This window comes from Macaca mulatta, chromosome 1, assembly GCF_049350105.2.
Source record: "Macaca mulatta isolate MMU2019108-1 chromosome 1, T2T-MMU8v2.0, whole genome shotgun sequence".
Lineage (NCBI taxonomy): Eukaryota > Metazoa > Chordata > Mammalia > Primates > Cercopithecidae > Macaca > Macaca mulatta.
The window spans coordinates 234,726,206-234,746,508 of NC_133406.1; the positions used below are offsets into that span (position 1 = coordinate 234,726,206).

At 55.1% G+C, this 20,303-nt stretch overlaps 1 protein-coding gene and 2 long non-coding RNA genes across 47 annotated transcripts in view; 1 reads left to right on the forward strand and 2 right to left on the reverse strand.

Moving 5' to 3' along the window:
• The window catches only part of KCNAB2 (potassium voltage-gated channel subfamily A regulatory beta subunit 2), a 108,558-nt gene that overhangs the window by 27,878 nt on the left and 60,377 nt on the right, over positions 1 to 20,303 (reverse strand). For 19 of the 45 annotated variants that reach the window (XM_015140505.3, XM_028840694.2, XM_002802140.4 and 16 more), the window contains 2 exons: positions 1,251 to 1,294; positions 289 to 326 (listed from right to left, as the gene is read on the reverse strand). In XM_015140505.3, the coding sequence (XP_014995991.1) occupies positions 289 to 326; positions 1,251 to 1,294 (82 nt within the window). Of the gene's footprint in view, positions 1 to 288; positions 378 to 1,250; positions 1,340 to 8,000; positions 8,712 to 20,303 lie in introns of those variants that run through there. The other 26 variants (XM_077977796.1, XM_077977756.1, XM_077977805.1 and 23 more) reach the window with 9 other exon arrangements.
• On the forward strand, positions 804 to 9,361 carry LOC144336805 (uncharacterized). Its single transcript, XR_013409124.1, has 3 exons — positions 804 to 918; positions 6,264 to 6,381; positions 6,687 to 9,361. It is a non-coding gene; the product is annotated as an uncharacterized LOC144336805 (long non-coding RNA).
• Positions 13,694 to 20,181, reverse strand: LOC144336790 (uncharacterized). The gene is made up of 3 exons (XR_013409109.1): positions 19,899 to 20,181; positions 18,752 to 18,938; positions 13,694 to 14,961 (listed from the first exon to the last, which is right to left on the reverse strand). It is a non-coding gene; the product is annotated as an uncharacterized LOC144336790 (long non-coding RNA).

Here is a 20,303-nt window from a genome sequence, read left to right on the forward strand (position 1 = left end):
CAAGCGTGTGGGAAATCTGAGTCCTGGGGAGCTTAAGGGACATGCTGAGGCCCGAGGCGTCTACTGCTGGGTGATGGCACCAGACTCGGCATTCCCTTTGGCCACGGCCACCTGGCTCACCTTTCTACTCTCCCCTGGGGCAGGGCGCCCTCGCAAAACAGAGAGAGGGAGGCAGGCTGCCGCGCTGGCTCCTGGAAGCACGTGCTCACTGGTCCCTGCGGCAGACTTAACCATGTGCTCTGGCGAGCCCATGCTGGGCTCTGGGGTGCTGGGAGAGCCCCGTCTTACCTCATCGGTGATCTGGCCTCCGAAGGTCACCCATGTTCCTGGAAGGAGACACAGGGGTTCAAGTTAGGGACCCAGCAGGAAGCCAGATTCTCCCGTCGGTGCTCAGGCCTCAGGCTGCAGGGCCCAAGGGGCAGCCACAGGAGTCCCTCTGTGCTGCTGTGTGGCCAGGGTGTCCTTGGTGTGCGTGGACACCTGGCCTTCAGAGGAAGTCCTGCTCTCTTGGGGTCACTAAACTGAGGGGACGAAAGTCTCTGGAGCGGGCTGCTGGCTATGGGCCAAGCAGGTCTGGGGTTTTTGAAATGCTTGTCAGAGCTATGCTGAGGTAGCTCCACATGCTGCAAGGAAAGGCACAAGGGACGCCTCTCTGAAAACACACCAGGCCCGACAGCTGCATCCGTGTGCTCCTCCTGGGACGGAGCGGGGAGGGCGGCGTCAGGGCAGTGGGCGGTGGTCGGGGGAGGGTGTGTGTACTGCAGTGGGCGGTGTGTGTGTGGGGTGTGTGTACTGCATGCACAGGGGAGATGGGGACTGCACGTTCTGGAAACAGGCCTTGCATCTGACAGGAGAGGAAAAAGGGCCAAATCCAATGGTGCTCCAGGAGGGACTCGTAAGCTGAACCTGCCGTGGAAGGTAAGGTGTCTTCCCTGCAGTCCTGGGGCCAGAAGGGCCTCTGATTTTGTGGTGTGGGGTGGGGACCGTGTATGGAGGGGCCCCTAGTATCCGCCTCACCTCCTCTGCTGAGGTTGTGTCTCTCTCTCCCTCTATCCCAGGCCCCCTCCCACCTGCCTCTTTTTTGCCATGGCAACCAAGCCCCCCTGAATCCCGGGCTCTGGGTGTAGCTACTCCCTGGGGAGTACCAAAGGCTGGGCCACCCTGCCTCCCAAGGGGTGTCCAGTTCAGCCCATGTCCGGCCCCCCGACAGCCCGTTTCCCTGGTGGGATGGAGGGGACCACCACACTCACCAAGTCCCAGGCAGGAGACCCGCAGGCCAGACTTGCCCAGGTTCCTGAAAAACAAACGCCACGTGAGTTCTCAGCACCCGGGCAGGACCCTGCCAGCCAGGCTCAGGTCCTGCCAGGGCCAGCCCCCCAACCACTCCCCCAACAGTCAGTGTGTGTTTGGAGGCTCTGAAAGGCACCGGGGACCTTCCGAGAGGTGCTTCTGCTCAGCCACCGCAGGGGTAAAGTGCCAGCTGTCCCCAGCCCACACCATGCTGCTGGCACGGGCCCTACTGGTGCCCGATGGGGATCTGCAGAGTGGTCTCGAGGACAGATGGAAATGCAGAGGGACGCTGATTTATGGTGAAACCACCTATGTGGTGCCCCTTGCAGAGAAGCCGCCTCTTCCCTCCTCTCTGAGGCCGCGTTTTTGATTTTGTGTCTTTTCTTCCTGTCTCCAGAGACTGGGGCAGGAGATCGTCCTGTGCACCGGACCACAGGACGGCCTGTGCATCTGTCCCTCAGGGTGCAGGGAGCTCCATGGTGGGGCTGCCAGTTCTTAAGCAAGGCCAGCCCTTCCTTTGTTACAGCCAGAACCAGGCCCAATAGTAGCGGCAGAGCCTGGCAGCGCAGGCCTCCTAACCTGGGCTCCTTCCCAGGGCCACTGAGGCGCCTACCCGCTGGGGTGCATCCCAGGGTTCACAGGAATGGGCCTTGGGCCATCATGACCATCCTTAGGAGGTGAAGGAGAGTGGCAGCCCTCTGCTGAGGACTGGCATGCTGGTCTGTCCTGGCACAGGTCACCTGGGAGCCCATGGGATTGCAGCAGGCCAGGCGGTCCCCAGGCATCCCGTCCCCAGATCCTCCCGGGAGCCGTACGTGGCAGGTGCCTTGCTTGTTGTGACATCGATTCTCACAGTATGAGACCTGCCCAGCAGGCAGAGGCAGCTGGGATCCCACCCAGGCAGTTGGCTCCCAGCTTACGTTCCCCACCGTGGTGGTGTGCATCCCACCCCCAGCCTGTTTAGCAGGGCGTGATCTGCCCAGATGGTGAGGTTGGCAAGTGGCCGGGTGGGTCTCACAGCTGCAGCCAGGCCTGGACTCATCTGGGGTCAGATTCCACTTCCCTTGTGGGATCCAGCTGCCAGCATCTGGTCAAGGGGCAGCTGCTTCTAGGAGGTGGGGAGTGAGAGCCATGAGTTACCAGCGGGTGAGGCCCAGCCTCCTGGCCCAAGGGCCCTGCATTTCCCTGGGGCCATGACACTTCTGACTTCGGAGGATGCGAAGTCCTCAGTTAATCCTCTTCCTGTCCAAGCCTGGCCCCTGGGAAGGCGGCATGGGGCTCAAGCCTCATTCTGAGCCCCCCCACTTCTGACATGAGCCTACTCTGTCCCTCCCAGCTTCGGTTTCCCTGGTTATAAGGCTCCTGGACTCCTATATCACGAGTGGATATAATACTTCTAAGCAGCTTGAAAACAGCTGAACGTGTCACCAAATTGAAGGTACTTTAAAATTGCCTAGGTTTATTTTTTAATTTCCCATTAAAGCCAGTCCAGCTGCCAGCTATTGCTCCTGTAGGCAGAGCTGGGATTTTCCCTAAAGGAGAACATAAGAACAGGTGAGTTTTCTTTCAGGAAAGGGGAGGACCGGGCGGCGGCTATGGGCAGAGACTCTGAAGCCAGAGCCCAAATCCTGGTTCAACTTTCCTGGCTGGAGGACTCCAGGCATTTTATGGAGTGGCCTGATGCCTCAGTGTTCTCATCTGCAGAATGGGCTCACAAGGCTGCCTTTCTTACGGTGGCTTCCATGAGGACAGAGGGAGATCCGTGAGGATAGAAGGCCACAGGACACTGACTCACATGTGTCTCATTTCCCAAAGACAGCAGGAGTGTGACCTTTTCTTTATTCAAACACAACAGACAAATCAAATAAGCTTTAACTATTACCATGTTAAAAAGAAACTGAAGTTTCCTTTTTCCTCCTTATACATCAATGAAATAATCTGATAGTACCCTCTGCATTGCTGGCATGTTCCAACCCAGAATAACTCATGTCTGTGACTGCCAGGGAGAACAGCCCGACTGTATCACTAATACATTCTGCATGAGCCTGGTCAGTTTAGAAGTTTAGGTAATTTCCCCCATGCTGGCTAGAAAGTAACTGTGGTAGGAAATTATAAAGTTGCTTAGTAGGAGTCTAATAATGAAGCAAAGGGCTGGAGGTTCTGACCAGTGCCTCTCGGCTGCTTTGGGGTCATAACCCCTTTGCAAAAACAGATAAAGCCTGGAAATACGCCCAGATACATATGCCCTCAGAACCTTGCTTGCAACATCTGGGTGTTCACAGAGCCCTGGACCCCACTAGTCTAGACACATTTGGGCATGGAGAAGGGAGGCCAGGCCCCCACCTCTGCAAAACCACCTCCATGAGTGGCTGTGGGGAGCAGTTGCTTGAAGAGGCTCTGCTAAAGGCCAGGTTGGGGTGAAGAGAAGAGGCGCCCCTTGGTTGCCAGTTTGGGGAGGGCTGACAAAAGTTGCCCCTGCCCCTGATTCCATATCTGTTCCTGGTCTGGCTGGTGGGAAATGGGCCCGCTTCCCCGAGTGGGCTCCGGGTTCAGTCGCTCTTCCACTCACCACCCACAGGACTAATTTAACAAAACTAGGGCACCACGTGATGCCACAATTACCCTGCTCAACTTGTTTCCCTGTGAAAATGATGGTATTGGTTCTGCCATCCGCTGCCAGGCCTCGGGAGAAGGGATGCAAAGGGACAGGGCACCTCCAGGCTGAACGCTGTGTAAGCATAGCTGCTGCGTGGGGGTAGGGAGCATGCGTCTCAGCCGGGTCTGGACGGGGCTGCTGCCTGCTGCACTTGAAACTTCCCAGACACAGAAACCATTTCCTACCGATTTCTTCCTCGTCATTAAAACTTGACATCCTAATGAAGCAGGCGGTCAACATCTCGAAACCCAAATACTGTTGGTCCTCATTAATTTGCCTCATGTCTCTCCTGGGGTCTGGAAAACGCCCAGTGAGGACTCACAGGCATAACCTCTGCCGGAGGGGAGCGCCCATGCCCATCGTGGAGCCCCTGCATGCTGCACACCCCTAAAAACTGCACTTCAGACTTGGGAAGGGCCAGAGCTGGAAGGCCCTGGGAAATGACAGGTCATTTTACAAAGAGGAGTTTGGGGCCTTTCATTGGAGCCACCTGGGCAGAGGACAAAACTGTGATGGGGTGAAGGGCAAGCACCGTGGCCTTGGCTAGCTGGTCCCGGAGGAAGGCTGATGGGACGGCTCCTGTTAGTGCCCTGCTCGCCTGTCTGCTCTGTGCAATGATGATCTGTTTGCACGCCTGCCCTGCTCCCAGATTCCAGGCTCCGTAAGGACAGGCTGGGCTTCCAGTCTTTGTCTTCTAATTGGAGCTGGCAGTGGCAGGGTCCCAGGGGGTGCTTGTTTGGGACAATGTTGGGGAGTAATTCAGGGGTGAGAAGCCCAGGCCCTGGGGTCAGACTCTCGGGACCAGGTGCTGGCCCCTCCCTTACTTATCAGGCTTGGCCTCCTGCCATCCCACACTGAGCATGCCTTAGGCCCTTGGGCAAGAATGTGGTGCCTGGTATTGGCCTGCACCTTTAGTTTCCTAACATCTGTGGACTGTGCGCATCACTGGACAGCTGTGCCTGGAGCACACCACTGGGAAGGGCCAGTTTCCCAGGGAGGAGATCAGAATCACAGGAAGGTTGGGATCAGGCTCCCCCTCAGTCCCTGCTGCCCCTCTCTTGCACCCTGGCTGTGGCCCTGGGACAGTCCCTGTGCAGCAACGCATTAAGCAGGTACCGCATGAGCGAGATGGGAGAGGCCCGGGGCGGGGGTGCCCAATGGCACAGGCTTTGGATTGCCAGGCCCATCTCAGCCCCTGTGAAACTGCATCTCATCCTACAGGGCTATGAACCTACCTCTCGCCGTGACAACAGCAAGGAAAGCTCCCAGGCCTGGCCTGGTATAAGGCTCTGTTTGCAACTCCATTGGAGAGATGGGGTCCCTCAGTCAGAGAGTGCTAGGGCTGGGATTTGAACTCTGGTCCGCAGACTGCAAACCCGCTCTCAGTCAGACAGTGCTAGGGCTGGGATTTGAACTCTGGTCCGCAGACTGCAAACCCGCTCTCAGTCAGAGAGTGCTAGGGCTGGGATTTGAACTCTGGTCCACAGACGGCAAACCTGTTCTCAGTCAGAGAGTGCTAGGGCTGGGATTTGAACTCTGGTCCGCAGACTGCAAACCCGCTCTCAGTCAGAGTGTCAGGGCTGGGATTTGAACTCTGGTCCGCAGACTGCAAACCCGCTCTCAGTCAGAGAGTGTCAGGGCTGGGATTTGAACTCCGGTCCGCAGACTGCAAACCCGGTCTCAGTCAGAGAGTGTCAGGGCTGGGATTTGAACTCCGGTCCGCAGACTGCAAACCCGCTCTCAGTCAGAGAGTGTCAGGGCTGGGATTTGAACTCCGGTCCGCAGACTGCAAACCCGCTCTCAGTCAGAGAGTGTCAGGGCTGGGATTTGAACTCCGGTCCGCAGACTGCAAACCCGCTCTCAGTCAGAGAGTGTCAGGGCTGGGATTTGAACTCTGGTCCGCAGACTGCAAACCCGCTCTCAGTCAGAGAGTGTCAGGGCTGGGATTTGAACTCTGGTCCGCAGACTGCAAACCTGCCAGCTTGATGAACACCCCCCTTCGCTGCTCTGTCTTGCCCTCTCTGCCTCCAGCACGCACGTGTGTGCATGCACACATAAGCACACACATGGGCATGGTGAGCACTCACCCTCTTTGAGAGCCACTCCTCAGGGAGTTTTAGGAGGGAAACAGTGTTAACAGCCACACTTTCCAATTACGTAGTGCCTTATGTTTAGAAATAGGCCCGCTTTTAACTCCTTTGAGATCCTAGGACTCAACAGATAGATACCTATCGCAGAAGGCAGTAGGTATCTAAACCAAAAAGTATACATATACATGTTTGGTTCACTCCTAGCTTTATTTTTTTTTTTGAGACAGGCTCTCATTCTATCACCCAGACTGGAGTGCCGTGGCGTGATCTTGGCTCACTGCAACCTCTGCCTCCCAAGTTCCAGTAATTCTCCCACCTCAGCCCCCCGAGTAGGTGGGACTACAGGTGCGCACCACCATGCCCAGCTAATTTTTGTATTTTTTGGTAGAGACAGGGTTTCACTATGTTGGCCAGGCTGGTCTCGATCTCCTGACCTCAAGTGATCCACTCTCCTCAGTCTCCCAAAGTGTTGGGATCACAGGCGTGAGCCACCTCACCTGGCCCTAATTCTAGCTTTTGATCCCTACTTAACAAAAGATGTAAACTCCAGAGCTTCTAAAACAGAGAATTCCATTCTGGACTGTCATTAAGCTTAGAGGATTAGACATTTTCAGCCCAGAGGTTCATTAAAGCATATCCCACCCTCCTAGGACACAGGGAAGGAAGAGACACGAATGTGGATGCAGGACCCCAGAGTCATCCCAGAATTCACCTCCAGAATGGGTTGGCTTAGATGACGCAGTTTTCACACGAGGCCCAACTCTCAGGCATTGGTTTTGCAGAGGTTTAAGCCACACAGCTCAGGCATCAGGATGGACTCACAGTGCTTTTCAGGTTGGCACCAATACCAGCTATAAACCCAGAAGATTCCCAAATGCAATGAGAACAGTCTGTGGCTCTTTCTGACGCTGGTGGCCTGCACTCCTGTTTCAGGTCACTGAAAAGCAGGGTTGTCCCCAGTTCGGTTCCTGTTTTGGGAAAACTTTCCCAAGAAACCTGGGAACCAGAGACCTAACTTAGCTTTTCCAGCTTCTGCAGACCACGTGTTGTGGAGACTTCCTTTATCCCTGGAGGATGGTTCTGGACGCAATCAAGGCTCTGGACTCAGAGACTTACATAGGGAGTGAGGAAGGCTGTCCCCTCTCTACAACCCTGCTCCCAGGACCCTTTGTACAAAGCTGGGACCCTCCTTTTCCATCCTGGGCACATTCCGCCATCCTTTGAGAAAGGCCCCGGCAGGGCAAGGGGAGGGAGGCCCTGCTCCTGACATGAGTGCTTTAGCATCCTCCACACATACAAGTCACAGCACCTGGAGCCAGATGGGGGCTGAGCCCAGGTGGAGGGAAGCAAGGTGCCTGGACGGACCATCGGGAAACTCCAGGTGTGGCCTGGCTGACTGTGCCTGCTGGACCAAGAGTCCCGCCTGCTAGAGGAATTGGGCCCTGGGCCCAGCTCAGGTGGAGGAAGGAATCTTCATTCCATCACAGGGTTCACCCCACGGTCCCTCACTATCAAACGGATGTTTGTCACGGTGGCCTGGCTGGAAAGATATCGGATCACCCCCAGGGCATCTTGTGGAGCCTGTGTGCCCAGGGGAGGGCAGGAGCATGTCGGGGGGCCCTGCGGCCCATGCCTCAGGGTTCCCCAGGAAAAGGGAGCGTTGGCGGCTTGGCTATTGTAAACGACCCTCAGAAAGAAAACAGAGGCAGAAGGCAGGAAGTCGGCGCCCTCACCGTCTCCCCCTGAAACTGGGAAGAAAGAAACTTCGCACTGACCAGATTCTCAATGCTGTTTCTCAGCATCTACCAAGCACTAAGCACAGCCCCTCCCAGCCCTCAGCACAAACTGCCCAAGTCTGACAAACAGGGATTTGCAGATTTTATGCGCTCTCGAAAGTGAGGAGGTGGGGAGTTGGGGAGGCCGGGAGGTCAGCCCCCACCCTGCAAAGCTGTGCGCCCCCGTACCTATATTTCATCCCGTGTTGCTTCATGCTGGTGTCACCGGCACACGGGAGACTCTGCACCGACAGCTGTCCCAGGCTCCGGGCCACCATGGCCACGGTGCGGAAGCGGCCTCGGGTGCCCAGGCTGGGGCTGCTGGCCGCCGGTCGGCCCAGCCGATCCTCAGGGCCCCGGCCCTTGAGGCTGTGCTCCGAGCACACGAAGGACACCTGCATGCTGAGGCCGGGCGCTCAGATCCTGGCTGCGTCCCCTATCCCCTTGGGCTCAGGAGCCATCTGTCCCCTAGAAACTCTTCTCCCCCGACCAGGACGAGACTTTATCCAGAAGCCAAGGAAGCTGCAGGTGTTCCTTCAGGAGCGAGGATTTCCGAAGGCAATGGTGGGGAAGGCTGCGCAGCTCCGAGGGAGGCAGTCACACTTCCAGATCGAGCTACAGAAGACCTGCTCGAAGCACGGCTGGAGGTTGGCGGGGGCGGGGGTGTGCTTCCTCCTCCCCTCACATCTCTCTTGTCTCTGCAGGTCCTTCCTCTGTCCCCACCCTCGTCCAGCTCTGGCTGCCCAAGTCCTCAGCCCAGTAGTCTCCAAAAGTGTTGGGCAGGGCTGGGCTGCGAGTTACTCCTGATGACGAGTGACAGGTGACGAGCACAGCTGCCTTCTGTGGACTGGAGAAGGGAGGGCTCTCTCTGGTGCCACTCTTGGAGCCGGAGGTGATGGCCTGGGGGGCTGTGCAGGGCTGCTGTGACTGCTCTCCTGGGCAGCGGCTCAGGGGGTCTTGGGGAGCAGCTGCTTCTTGGTGCTTCTTGAGTCTCTCCGAGGGGGCCTGGGATCCAGCTCCTGGCTCTGCGCGCCGTGGGCGGCTGAGGCTCCCACCAAGTCAATGAGGCGACCAGGGAGAGGCGCGGGCAATGTCTGGCCATTCATTATTAATGAAGCAGGATGCATGAGCCGCCTGCCTTGGCTGGTCCCCTGAGGCCATCGCTGGCTGCTCCGGGCTGACAGCTGCTGGACCAGGACTGGCCTGAGGCCTGGGCAGGCGCTGCAGCCAGGGTGGACGCCGCAGGCTGGATGGCTGAGCTTGTAGGCAGCCAGCTCCAAGCAAGGCAATGCCCGCTCCGGTCACAGCCTCCCTGGTGCATGCCCAGCGGCACCTCCTTGGGGTTCTCACTCTGGAGAGTGGGGTATCCACTGGGGGATTGGCACAAGGAGAAGCAACATCACCAGAAATGTGAGGAAGCCGCTGTGTCTTGATGATAATGACACAGATGGCCCAAGGAAGGAAACGCGGGGGTCAAACGGACAGAGAGGTTCCAACACTCCCAGTAAAACTTAGGTTACAGCAGATGCTCAATAAATACTCTGCAATCAGTGAGTGAATGGTTGAATGAAGCAAGCCCCTGCCCTACTTTACTTCACCCTCTTCAGCATCCAGAGGGGCTGGCTCTGCCCTCTGACCCCAAGTGTCCCCTTCACACCCTGCAGGTGGGTCCTGACCAGAGCTGCATTCTGGGCCCCCTCTTGTCCTGCCAGGGGGTACTAAGGGCACTGGAAGGTGGTGGGGTGATGGGGGATAGGCAACCCTGTGCACAGCCCACCCCTCCTTGAGGCTGGACTCCAGGACTCAAAGGCCACAGCCCTGGCCTCCCGGGAGCTCATGGGCTGCTGAAGAGGCACAGACGGCCACCATTCCACCTTTGGCCCCTACCTAGGGCTCAGGTTAAGTGTTGTTCCCCCTACGCTTGTCCCTACTTGGAGGCTCTTTAAAGGGTGTGAGCAGCAGCAGCTCTTAGCATCCCTACTTCCCCTAAATGTGCAAAGCCAGGGCCAAGATGGAATTTGCTCAGACTATCTTACAGAATTTTTCAACAGCCTCCTTCTCTATTTATAAAAAGGATCATATTGATTTGTTCAAAGAGCCTCTGGTTGCCTACTGTGTACCATGGGGCACCTGCTCTCACAGCACTCACTGTCTAGGGCAGGGCTGTTCAACATCTGATCACGCCAGGGGAGCTTATTACAAAGGCCGGGTCCTGGGTGCCCCCCAGCCCCGACCTATGGAATCAGCGCTCTGAGGCCCAGCCCGGAAGGCGGTGTTTCTACCAAGAGCTTCGAGTGGTGCTACGCATGCTGGCCTAGTGAGATGCAGAAATCCTCTACCTCTTCCTTACAGATTCTCTGCACTCTGGCAAATCATCGGATCCCACAATGGCTGGCATCTTACTATTCCCCAGGGGTGTTCTTACCCCAGTGGTGCACGTTAAGCAGCACAGAGTTAAGTGAGACTCACAAGACTTTTAGTCACCAAGTGTAAAATGTCATCGGCCTCACCACACGACCCAGCAATTCCCTTGCTAGCTATGTCCTCAAAGAACTGAAAACATACGCCCACACAAAAACTTCAACACAAATGTCCACAGCAGCCTTATTCACAATAGCCCAAAACTGGAGATCACGCAACTGCACTCCAGCCTGGGTGACAGGGCAAGACTCTGTTCAAAAAAAAAAAAAAAAGTAGTACTGACACAGGCATGGATGAACCTTGAAAACATGATGCTAAGTTAAAGACATTCATGAAAGAATGCATATGATTCCATTCATATGAAATATCTACGGTGGCTTAAGCCTGTAATCCTAGAACTTTGAGAGGCTGAGGTGGGTGGATCACGAGGTCAGGAGTTTGAGACCAGCCTGGCCAACATGGTAAAACCCCACCTCTACTAAAAATAAAAAAAAGAAAATTATCTAGGTGTGGTGGTGGGCGCCTGTAATTCCAGCTACTTGGGAGGCTGAGGCAGAAGAATCACTTGAACCCAGGAGGCGGAGGTTGCAGTGAACCAAGATTGCACCACTGTACTCCAGCCTGGGCGACAGAGTGAGACTCTGTCTCAAAAGAAAAAAAAAAAAAAAAAGGCGCAGTGGCTTACGCCTGTAATCCCAGCACTTTGGGAGGCAGAGGTGGGCGGATCAACTGAGGTCAGGAGTTCTAAGACCAACCTGGCCAACATGGCAAAACCCCGTCTCTACTAAAAATAAAAAAATTAGCTGGGCGTGGTGGCACATGCCTGTAATCCCAGCTACTCAGGAGGCTGGGGCAGGAGAATTGTTTGAACCCAGGAGGCGGAGGTTACAGTGAGCTGAGATCGAGCCACTGCACTCTAGCCTGGGCAACAAGAGTGAAACTCCATCTCGGAAAAAAAAAAAAAAAAAGAGAAAAGAAGTCAATTGGCACATGTCTGGATCTCCTCCTCGTCCCAACTTGGATGCATCTGCAAGGAGAGGCCCTTTGCGAGGACACTGAAATGCACAAAGCTCAGGTCAAGGTTGTAACCTTTTAGCTTTCCACTCCTGTCTAATCCTTGCAACTTTCTAAGAATACTGCAAGTCTCAACCCTGTTTTGATTTTTGTGTGTGTCTGTTTCTTTTCTGTGTTGTGTTGAGACAGGGCCTCACTCCTGTTACCCAGACTGGAGTGCAGTTTCACGATCATGGCTCACTGCAGCCTTAACCTCTCAGGCTCAGGTGATCCTCCCACATCAGCCTCATGAGTAGCTGGGATCACAAGTGTGCACCATCACGCCCGGCTAATTTTAAAATTTTTTTGTAGAGTTAGGGTTTTGTCATGTTGCCCAGGCTGGTCTCAAACTCCTGGGCTCAAGCAATCTGCCCACCTCGGCCTCCCAAAGTGCTGGGATTACAGATGTGAGCCACCGTGCCCGGCTCAACCCGTTTTGGACAGGTGGAAAATTCTAGCATCTGGCCAGCCTCTGAAACCCACCGGGCTCCTGCCCACCTTAGTGACAGCTCCCTGTGGGCACAGCACATGTGTCCCAGTTCCCCAGGGAGCTCTGAGTTCAGATACTCATCCCATCGTCCCACAGCACTGGCATAGTGGGAGTGAGTGTCAGGGTTCTAAAGAGGATCCTCCGGGAATGGGGCATAGGGGTCAGAGGAGGTGCTTCCTGCATCTCGATGAGGACTTGTACACACCTGAGCACCTGCTGGGGTGGCTCCTGGGGACCGGCTGCCAGGCCCCAGCCCCCAACATGAACTGCTTCTGGAGTGGGCTTTGTCAGGCTCAATCTCCAGGGCCCCCCACAAACTCCAGTGAAGGCAAAGGGACTGAGAGGAGCGCCTCAGCATGGAAATTGTATCTACCTGTGAGTTCACGTCATAAACAGGTGGGCTTGACATGCTGCGGCCAGTTTCAGATGGCAGGAGGCTGTGCGCAGTGTTTGGCATGTTGCACTGGGCACAGCTGGCGTGGCTGGGTGGAGGGGCACCTGCTGTGGCTCCAGGTGCATCACCTGTGTGGCCCCAAGTATGTCAGTCTCTTCATATTCCCACAGAATGCCTTTCCTTAGGTCCCGCTGTGTGCAGCATGCACCTGCTGTCCCAAACCCGGGACTCTGAGAACGGAGCAGGAGATGGGATCTATGATGGTTAATACTGAGTGTCAACTTGATTGGATTGAAGGATGCAAAGTACTATTCCCGGGTGTGTCTGTGAGGGTGGACTGGGAGAAGCAGACCCACTCTCAATCTCGGTGGGCACCACCTAATCAGCCGCCAGTGCAGCTAGAATAAAGCAGGCTGAGGAACGTCGAAGGACTAGATTGGCTGAGTTTTCTCCCGTGCTGGATGTTTCCTGCCCTTGAACATCAGACTCCAAGTTCTTCAGCTTTTGGACTCTTGATCTTACACTAGTGATTTGCCAGTGGCCCTCAGGCCTTCAGCCACAGGCTGAAGGCTGCACTGTTGGCCTCCCTACTTTTGATGTTTTAGGACTTGGACTGGCTTCATGGCTCCTCATTTTGCAGATGGCCTATTGTGGGGCTTCACCTTGTGACTGTGTGAGTCAATTCTTCTAATAAACTCCCCTTCATATATTCATCTATCCTATTAATTCTGTCCCTTTAAAGAACCCTGACTAACGCAGGATCCTTCTTGTCCAAGTGGGAAATCCGGACCTTCCACAATCTTCCTTCCAAAGCACAGGCCCCAGAAAGCCAAGCTGAGGACGAGGCTAGCACCCTGGGGTTCTGTGCATCAGAGGGAGAACCTTCTCTCTGGTGAGGCTGTCTTCAGTGTCCTGAGTGGCCTCCCAAAGTGCTGGGATTACAGGCGTGAGCCACTGCCCGGCCCCGTGCTGGCAGGCTTCGGTCAGAGGCATGGAGTGTGGCTGGTTGACTTCAACCTACAACTGAGTTCTGATTCTTCTTTTGTCTCTTCGGTACCTGCTGTTGATAAGATGAAGCAGGTAGCTCTTGCTGTGATTCATCGGAGGGCAACCACCCCCAATTAAAAGCTCTGCTCTGTGTCTCTGGAGTGCACCACAGACAGCATCCCTGCAGTGGAGGCTTCCGGCTCAGTGTCTGGGGCCCACTCGTCCCCCTTGGGCCTGGAGAGGCCGGAAAGCTGGGGCCGGCCAGCTCCTCCCCCACAATGGCAACAGGCTCACAGTGGAAGGGGGCAGACATGCTCCTATGCACAGAATGAGGCCTGTGGAGGGCTCAAGGCCTTGAGAAGGTTTTAGATGCAGCATTTTTTTTTTTTTTGAGGTGGAGTCTCGCTCTGTCACCAGGCTGGAGTGCAGTGGCGCGACCTTGGCTCACTGCAATCTCCACCTCCTGGGTTCAAGCAATTCTCCTGTTCAGCCTTCTGAGTAGCTGAGATTACAGGCACATGCCACATGTCCAGTTAATTTCTGTATTTTTAGTAGAGACGGGGTTTCACCATGTTGGCCAGGATGGTCTTGATCTCTTGACCTTTTGATCCACCTGCCTCGGCCTCCCAAAGTGCTGGGATTGCAGGCGTGAGCCACCCTGCCTGGTCTGATATGGCTTTTAAAAGCATAGCCTCCAGCATCTCCTCCAAGAATGAGGCTGAGGTTCTGTATCCTGCAGAGACCGCCTTGTCCATGCTAAACGGAGTGTGATTTACATCCAAAGGTGGCTTCTTGCCCAAGGAAGGGCAGAGGATGCTGAACAGTTAAGGGGTTGCCCCAAAGGAGCAGTTTCTAAGAACAAAGGGAGGCAGGGCCGGTGGCCTTCCTGGAGGAGAAGTCCACCAGTTGAGTAAGAGCTGAAGACTCCATAGGGGCTAAGTGCTGTGAGTTTGGCTTCCTTCAGCTGGGGCACGAAGCAAGGGTCCCTGGGAAAGGCCTGAGCCACCGTGTTCAAGGCCAAGTCGGCCAGCAGGAGAGTGGGTCAGTGGTGCCAGGGAGTATGGGAGGGCTCCAGGGAGAAGGTGGGCTCCATGCGGAATTCCAGGAGTGTCCTTCTCCCGAGAGCAGGGGCAGGAGGGCAGATGGCAGGAGCCTGTGAGGCAGCAGCAGGTTCTGTGTCTGGAGTAGGGTGACCCACTGGCCTTGTCAAAGGGCGCGTCAGATGGTGGGGGACTTGACACGGAGAGACAGTGAGAGGCCGAGGGAAGGAAGAGGCCACAGGACTGCCAACGGGACATGCGAGCCTTGCCCAAAGTGTACATCCCCCTGGCAGGGCCCATTCTGTGGTTGGGCTGAGTGGACTGTGCTGGGGTCACACCTTGAAGCTGCAGGTGACACTAGGACAAGGCCTCCTGCAGGCCGTGTGCGTTTCCCAGGAACCAGCTTTACATGGTCTTCAAAGCCAGTTCCTCCACCTTCCTCTTGCTCACCAGGACCTCATGGCCCCACACTCACTTCCAACTCTAGGAGCCCAGAAATGGGAAAGCGGCCCGCGGCTGTGAGTCGGCTGGCTCTGCTCAGAGCTGCTGCTGTTTCCCATGCAACTGTCCGGCCCCGAGCGAGCACCTCTCCTTCCCTTCCTCCTTCCGTCCTCTGAAGCACCCTTTGAGATGTAACAAGACCAGCAACAATGACCACCGAAGAGCCTCTAGGGACAGATGCCCCAAACCTCCAGGAAGGGGCCTGGGGATCTGCACTGTAACAGGTATAGCTGGGCACAGTGGCTCACGCCTATAATCTCAGCACTTTGGGGGGCCAAGGCGGGTAGATCGCTTGAGCCAAGGTATTCCCGGTTAGCCTGGGGAACCTAGTGAGACTCATCTCTACAAAAAATACAAAAATTAGCTGGGTGTGGTGGTGTGTGCCTGTGGTCCCAGCTACTAGGGAGGCTGAGGCTGGAGGATTACTGGAGCCCGGGAGATTGAGGCTGCAGTGCGCTATGATTGTACCACTGCACTCCAGCCTGGGTGACACAGCAAGTCCCCGTCTCAAAACAAAAAACAGCAAAAAACAGGAAAAACAGGTACGGCCCATGACTCCTGCTGCCAGGCCAGCTCCAGAAACACCCAGCACATCAACAATCGGTGACAAGACAACCGCTCGGTGCAGGAGTTTGGTTCTCTGCCTTTCCTCCCACCTCGCCTTCAGCAGCCCTGTCGGGGAGGGAAGGGCTGTTCTGTCCCTTTAGGGAAGCTGGGGCTGGAGAGGCTGGGGCTGCAGACGGATGCTGTTTCCAGGCCTGGGGTGACCATGACCACCAAGTCTCCAATGTGGTGCCCGCTGCCAGCAGAAGCCCTCCCTGCCCTGACACAGACCCCACACAGCTGCTGCCACGGTCCTGGGCAGGCCCTCATGGAGGGCACTGGGCCTGCCAGCTGGCTTTCTCCCAGCCCCTGCGTCTGGCCCGGCAGCTCTTCCAGAATGACTGGCTGCTCGCCTCCCTCCCTCCTTCCCTTCCTGATGCCTCTGCCCCTTGTCTGCGTGGCACTGAACTGCATCTCTAAGTGCGACTAGGTGCTCGAATGAGACCCCAAGACAGATAGACAGGATGGGCCAGTCTAGACTGGACAGCTACTGCTGGGTGGGAAGGTCCTTTTCCCAGGGACCGGAAGGGCCTGCATTTCTCTCCCACAAGGGGCCAAGCCTGGAGCTTTGAGTTATGTCACTGGAGCTTATTTAGTCCTCAGGACAATTCTGATGTAGTGACCCTGGTCTCCACTTTCCAGGTAAGGAAACCGAGTCATGGAGAGGCCAGGGGACTTGTCTGAGGTCACACAGGTAGCTGGTGGGAGCCTGGGTTCCTCCCAGGACACTCAGGGATGTCCCCGCAGGCTCAAGGTGTTGAGTCAATCCTTGGGGCCTGTGGCAGGTTGAAATGTGTCCCCAAAAGACAGTTGAGATCCTAATTCCTGATACCTGTGAGTGTGACCTTATTTGGAAACAAGGTCTTTGCAAATGTAAACAAGTTGGGGTGGTCCTGGATTAGGGTCGGCCTTTAATCCAATGACTCGGTTTTTGTTTTTTGCTTTTTGTTTTTGAGGCAGGGTCTTGTTCTGTTGCCCAGGCTGGAGTGCCAGTGGTGCGATCTTGGCTCACTGCAGACTCTGCCTCCTGGGCTCAGTGATCCTCACTTCAGCCTCGTGAGTAGCTGGGATCACAGCCACTCACCACCATGCCTGGTCAATTTTTGTAGAGATGGAGTTTTGCCACATTGCCCTGGCTTGTCTTGAACCCCTGGACTCAAGTTATCCACTCACCTCAGCCTCCCAAGGTGCTGGGATTACAAGTATGAGCCACTGTACCTGGCCATGACTGGTGTTCTCATAAGGAGAGAGAGATTTGGAGACAGAGGCCCACAAAAGGAAAATGGCCATGGGCGGGCAGAAGCAGAGATTGGAGCGATGTGGCCACAAGCTGAGGAATGCCCAGGACTGCTGGCATCACCAGAAACTGGGGGAGGCAAAAAGGACCCTCGCTGGGGCCTCTGGAGGACGTGTAGCCCTGCTGCACCTGGGTGTTGGATTTCCACCTCCCAGAACTGGGAAAGAAAAGGTTTCTGCTGTTGTAAACCACCCAGCTTGTTACAGCAGCCCCAGGAAAGGAAAACAGGATCTTTCCCAAGATGGACTCTGTCTCTTGGGGATCCCTCTTTCCCAGGATGCACTTGGCCTTGTAGACAGGTTAACCTGCCATCTCCCTCTGGCCTCTGCTGTTTTTCTCCTGTCCCTCCTCCTGCCCTCTGTGCCCTCCTTCCCGTCTGTCCTTTAAGACACACCTGGATTCCCAGCTTTTCCAGTAAGCCTTCCCTGGCTGGCCCAGCTGGAAGTGACGGCCTATGGTTAACTGAGCAACTACAGTCTGCTCAATGAACTTGGCAACCAACCAAGTACTTCCTGGTGAACCTAAGCTTGTGGTAAGAGCCTGGGATCTAGAGTCAGAAAGCACAGGAAATCAGGACTCCTGCCCTGCCAGGAGCTCATGACCAAGGGTCAGTGCCCAAGGACTGCAGAGGCTCCCTGCCATCCACATCTGGACTACCGAGAGAGCCTCAGACCAGCTTCCAGTCAGTCCTGTCTTCCCACCATCAAGGACACAGCCAGAACGAGACATGTGCTTTGGAAAGTGGATTAAGACCAAGACCACGTAGCGCCTTCCGACCTAAACTCACAGAGGCTGGGGGTATTCTGGGTGCCAGGGACAGACAAAGCTCTGATCTCAAAGCAGTGCAGACGGGCAAAGAGCAAGGCAATCGAGATGGACGAGGGGTGAGGAAGACACTCAGGAGAGGGACTTCTGAGTGACTTCATAGGTGCTTGTTTAGAGTGGGTGCTTGGGACAGTCTCTTTGGGGACCAAGCTTAGATGTGACAATGGGAAGGAACTAGGCCACGTCTGGGGAGGCACCCTCCAAGAAGAGGGAACAGAAAGTGTGAGGACACTGCGGATGGAATGAGTTCCCCTTTGGGGATACAGAAACAAGGGGCGGTGTCCGGAGCCTCCTGAGCAGGAGGGAGAGGGGTCCGAGTTGAAACCAAGGAGGCAGGCTAGGGTCCCGGAGAGCCTTGTGGGAGTTTGGGTTCACTCCCAGCACCATGGGGAGCAGAGGAAAACACAGCTGAACTGAGGGCTGGTGTCTGGCCAGTACAACGTGGGTCTGGTCACAGCTTCTGATCTGCCATTCTGAGGCCACATCTCTGAACCGTACCATCCACAGAGGAGGGGAAATGGGTGCTAAGCCAGCTGCCCTCACCCTGCTCCCTCACGCTTACACAGGGGCTGTGTGGATTTAAAAATTCATCTTAAAATTCTTTTTAACAGCAAGAATTGAGGACAGCTTAAAGAATGGGGAAGTGCAGGCCGGGCGCGGTGGCTCACGCCTGTCATCCCAGCACTTTGGGAGGCGGAGGAAGGCGGATCACTTGAGGTCAGGAGCTCGAGACCAGCCTGGCCAATATGGTGAAACCCCTGTTTCTACTACAAATACAAAAAATAGCCATGCATGGTGGCTCGCATCTGCAGTCCCAGCTACTCGGGAGGCTGAGGCAGGATAACTGCTTGAACCCGGGAGGCAGAGGTTGCAGTGAGCCGAGATCGCACCACTGCACTCCAGCCTGGGCGACAGAGCAAGACTCTGTCTCAAAAAAAAATGGGGAAGTGCAACAGGAATGCTGCTGGCCACCTCCACCAGCTGGAGCTCAGTTCAGCTGATGAAACGCCCAGGCCAGGGGAACAGCTGGTTCCTTGTGGCACCGAGCAGTGCCTATCCCCAGGTATCATCTTTTCTATACTCATATTTAAGACCAAGTTTAATGGAGACCCAGCCCAGTTGCTGACGGAGAAGAGGTCACCGTGGAATAAATTTATCTGGGATCTTTAATAACTGGTGGTCTGAGTCACGGAGCACCCCACCCACCCCCTACCAACCTGGGTGCAGCAAAATGAAATTCACCAGATAGAGTGAGGCCACCACTCTCCCCGCCTCTCTTCACCCCGACCTGGGTGTAACAACCTTTGGCCCATCAACTGCTAAAGGGACTTTGTCGGTGGGGTGAGGTGGCTCATGCCTGTAATCTGAGCACTTTGGGAGGCCAAGGTGGGCGGATCACCTGAGGTCAGGAGTTTGAGACCAGCGTGGTCAACATGACAAAACTCTGCCTCTACTAAAAATACAAAAATTAGTCATGGGTGGTGGTGCATCCCTGTAGTCCCAGCTACTCGGGAGGCTGAGACAGGAGAATCGCTTGAACCTGGGAGTCAGAGGTTGCAGTGAGCCAAGACTGTGCCACTGCACTGCAGCCTGGGCGATACAGTGAAACCCAAACTCAAAAAAAAAAGGGGGTCCTTTGCCTTCTCATCTCCTCCACTCCCTGAGAAGGGAGATCCCCAAGGGCATTTCAGCCCCACAGTGGGTCCTGCAGTGTCTCCGAGGCTGCTCAGACATTTTCCTTGGGGCTTCAGGCAAATAAAAGACATGTCCTCCTCACCTGTGCTAGTTCCTTGCAGCTGCCATTACAAAGAAACCCAAATTAGAGGACTTAGAACAACAGAAATGTCTTCTCTCCCACTTCCAGAGTCTGAAGTCCAGGTGTGGGCAGGGCTCCCTCCAAATGCCCTAGTGAGGTGTCCTTTCCTGCCCCTTCCAGCGTCTGGTGGCTCCTGGTGGGGCAGGAGACCAGGGTCTGGAGGCAGGGAACTGAAGGCCAATTCCCACTGACTTTCTAGAACTAAGTCAAAAGGAAAACTCCAACTTTCCACGCCCAAGTAACAAAAGAACCAGAGGCTACTCTCTTTGCATGGTGCCCCCTTTTCTGCGTGGCAGATGAAAAACGGAAGATACTTCTGATTGGTCCCCTCCTGCAACCAATCAGGCTGGTCATGGGCCAAGTCTTCATTTGCATAGAAGTATAACTTTGTAACTTCACTTCAGCTTCTGATTGGTCACTTTCTGCAACCAATCAGAATGATCACAGGCCACTACTTCATTTACATAGGGTGTACACCAAGTGACCAATGGGAAACCTCTAGAAGGTATTTAAACATCAGAAAATTCTGTATCCAGGTTCTTGAGCCACTTGCCCACTCTCATCGTGTGGAGTGTACTTTTGTTTGATCTCGGCTCACTGCAACCTCCACCTCCCAGGTTCAAGTGATTCTCCTTCCTCAGCCTCCCGAATAGTTGGGACTACAGGTGTGAGCTACCACAACTGGTTAATTTTTGTATTTTTAGTAGAGATGGGGTTTTGCCATATTGCCCAGGCTGCTCTTGAACTCCTGGCCTCGTGTAATCCACCCGCATTGGCCTCCCAAACTGTTGGGATTACAGGCGTGAGCCACCACACCCGGCTGCTTTTGTTGCTTCTTTCTTTCCTTGCTTTGTATGTGCGTTTTGTCCAATTCTTTGTTCAAGATGGACACCCTCCACTGGTAACACCGAGACTCCTCGGAGTTCCTTGGGTTGTGGGCCCATTGCTCCTCTCTCTATCACCACATGGCCTTCTTATAAGGACACCAGTCATAGGAATTAGGGTCCATTCTATTCTCGATGGCCCCATTGCCCCATCTTAACTAATTATATCTGCAATGACCCT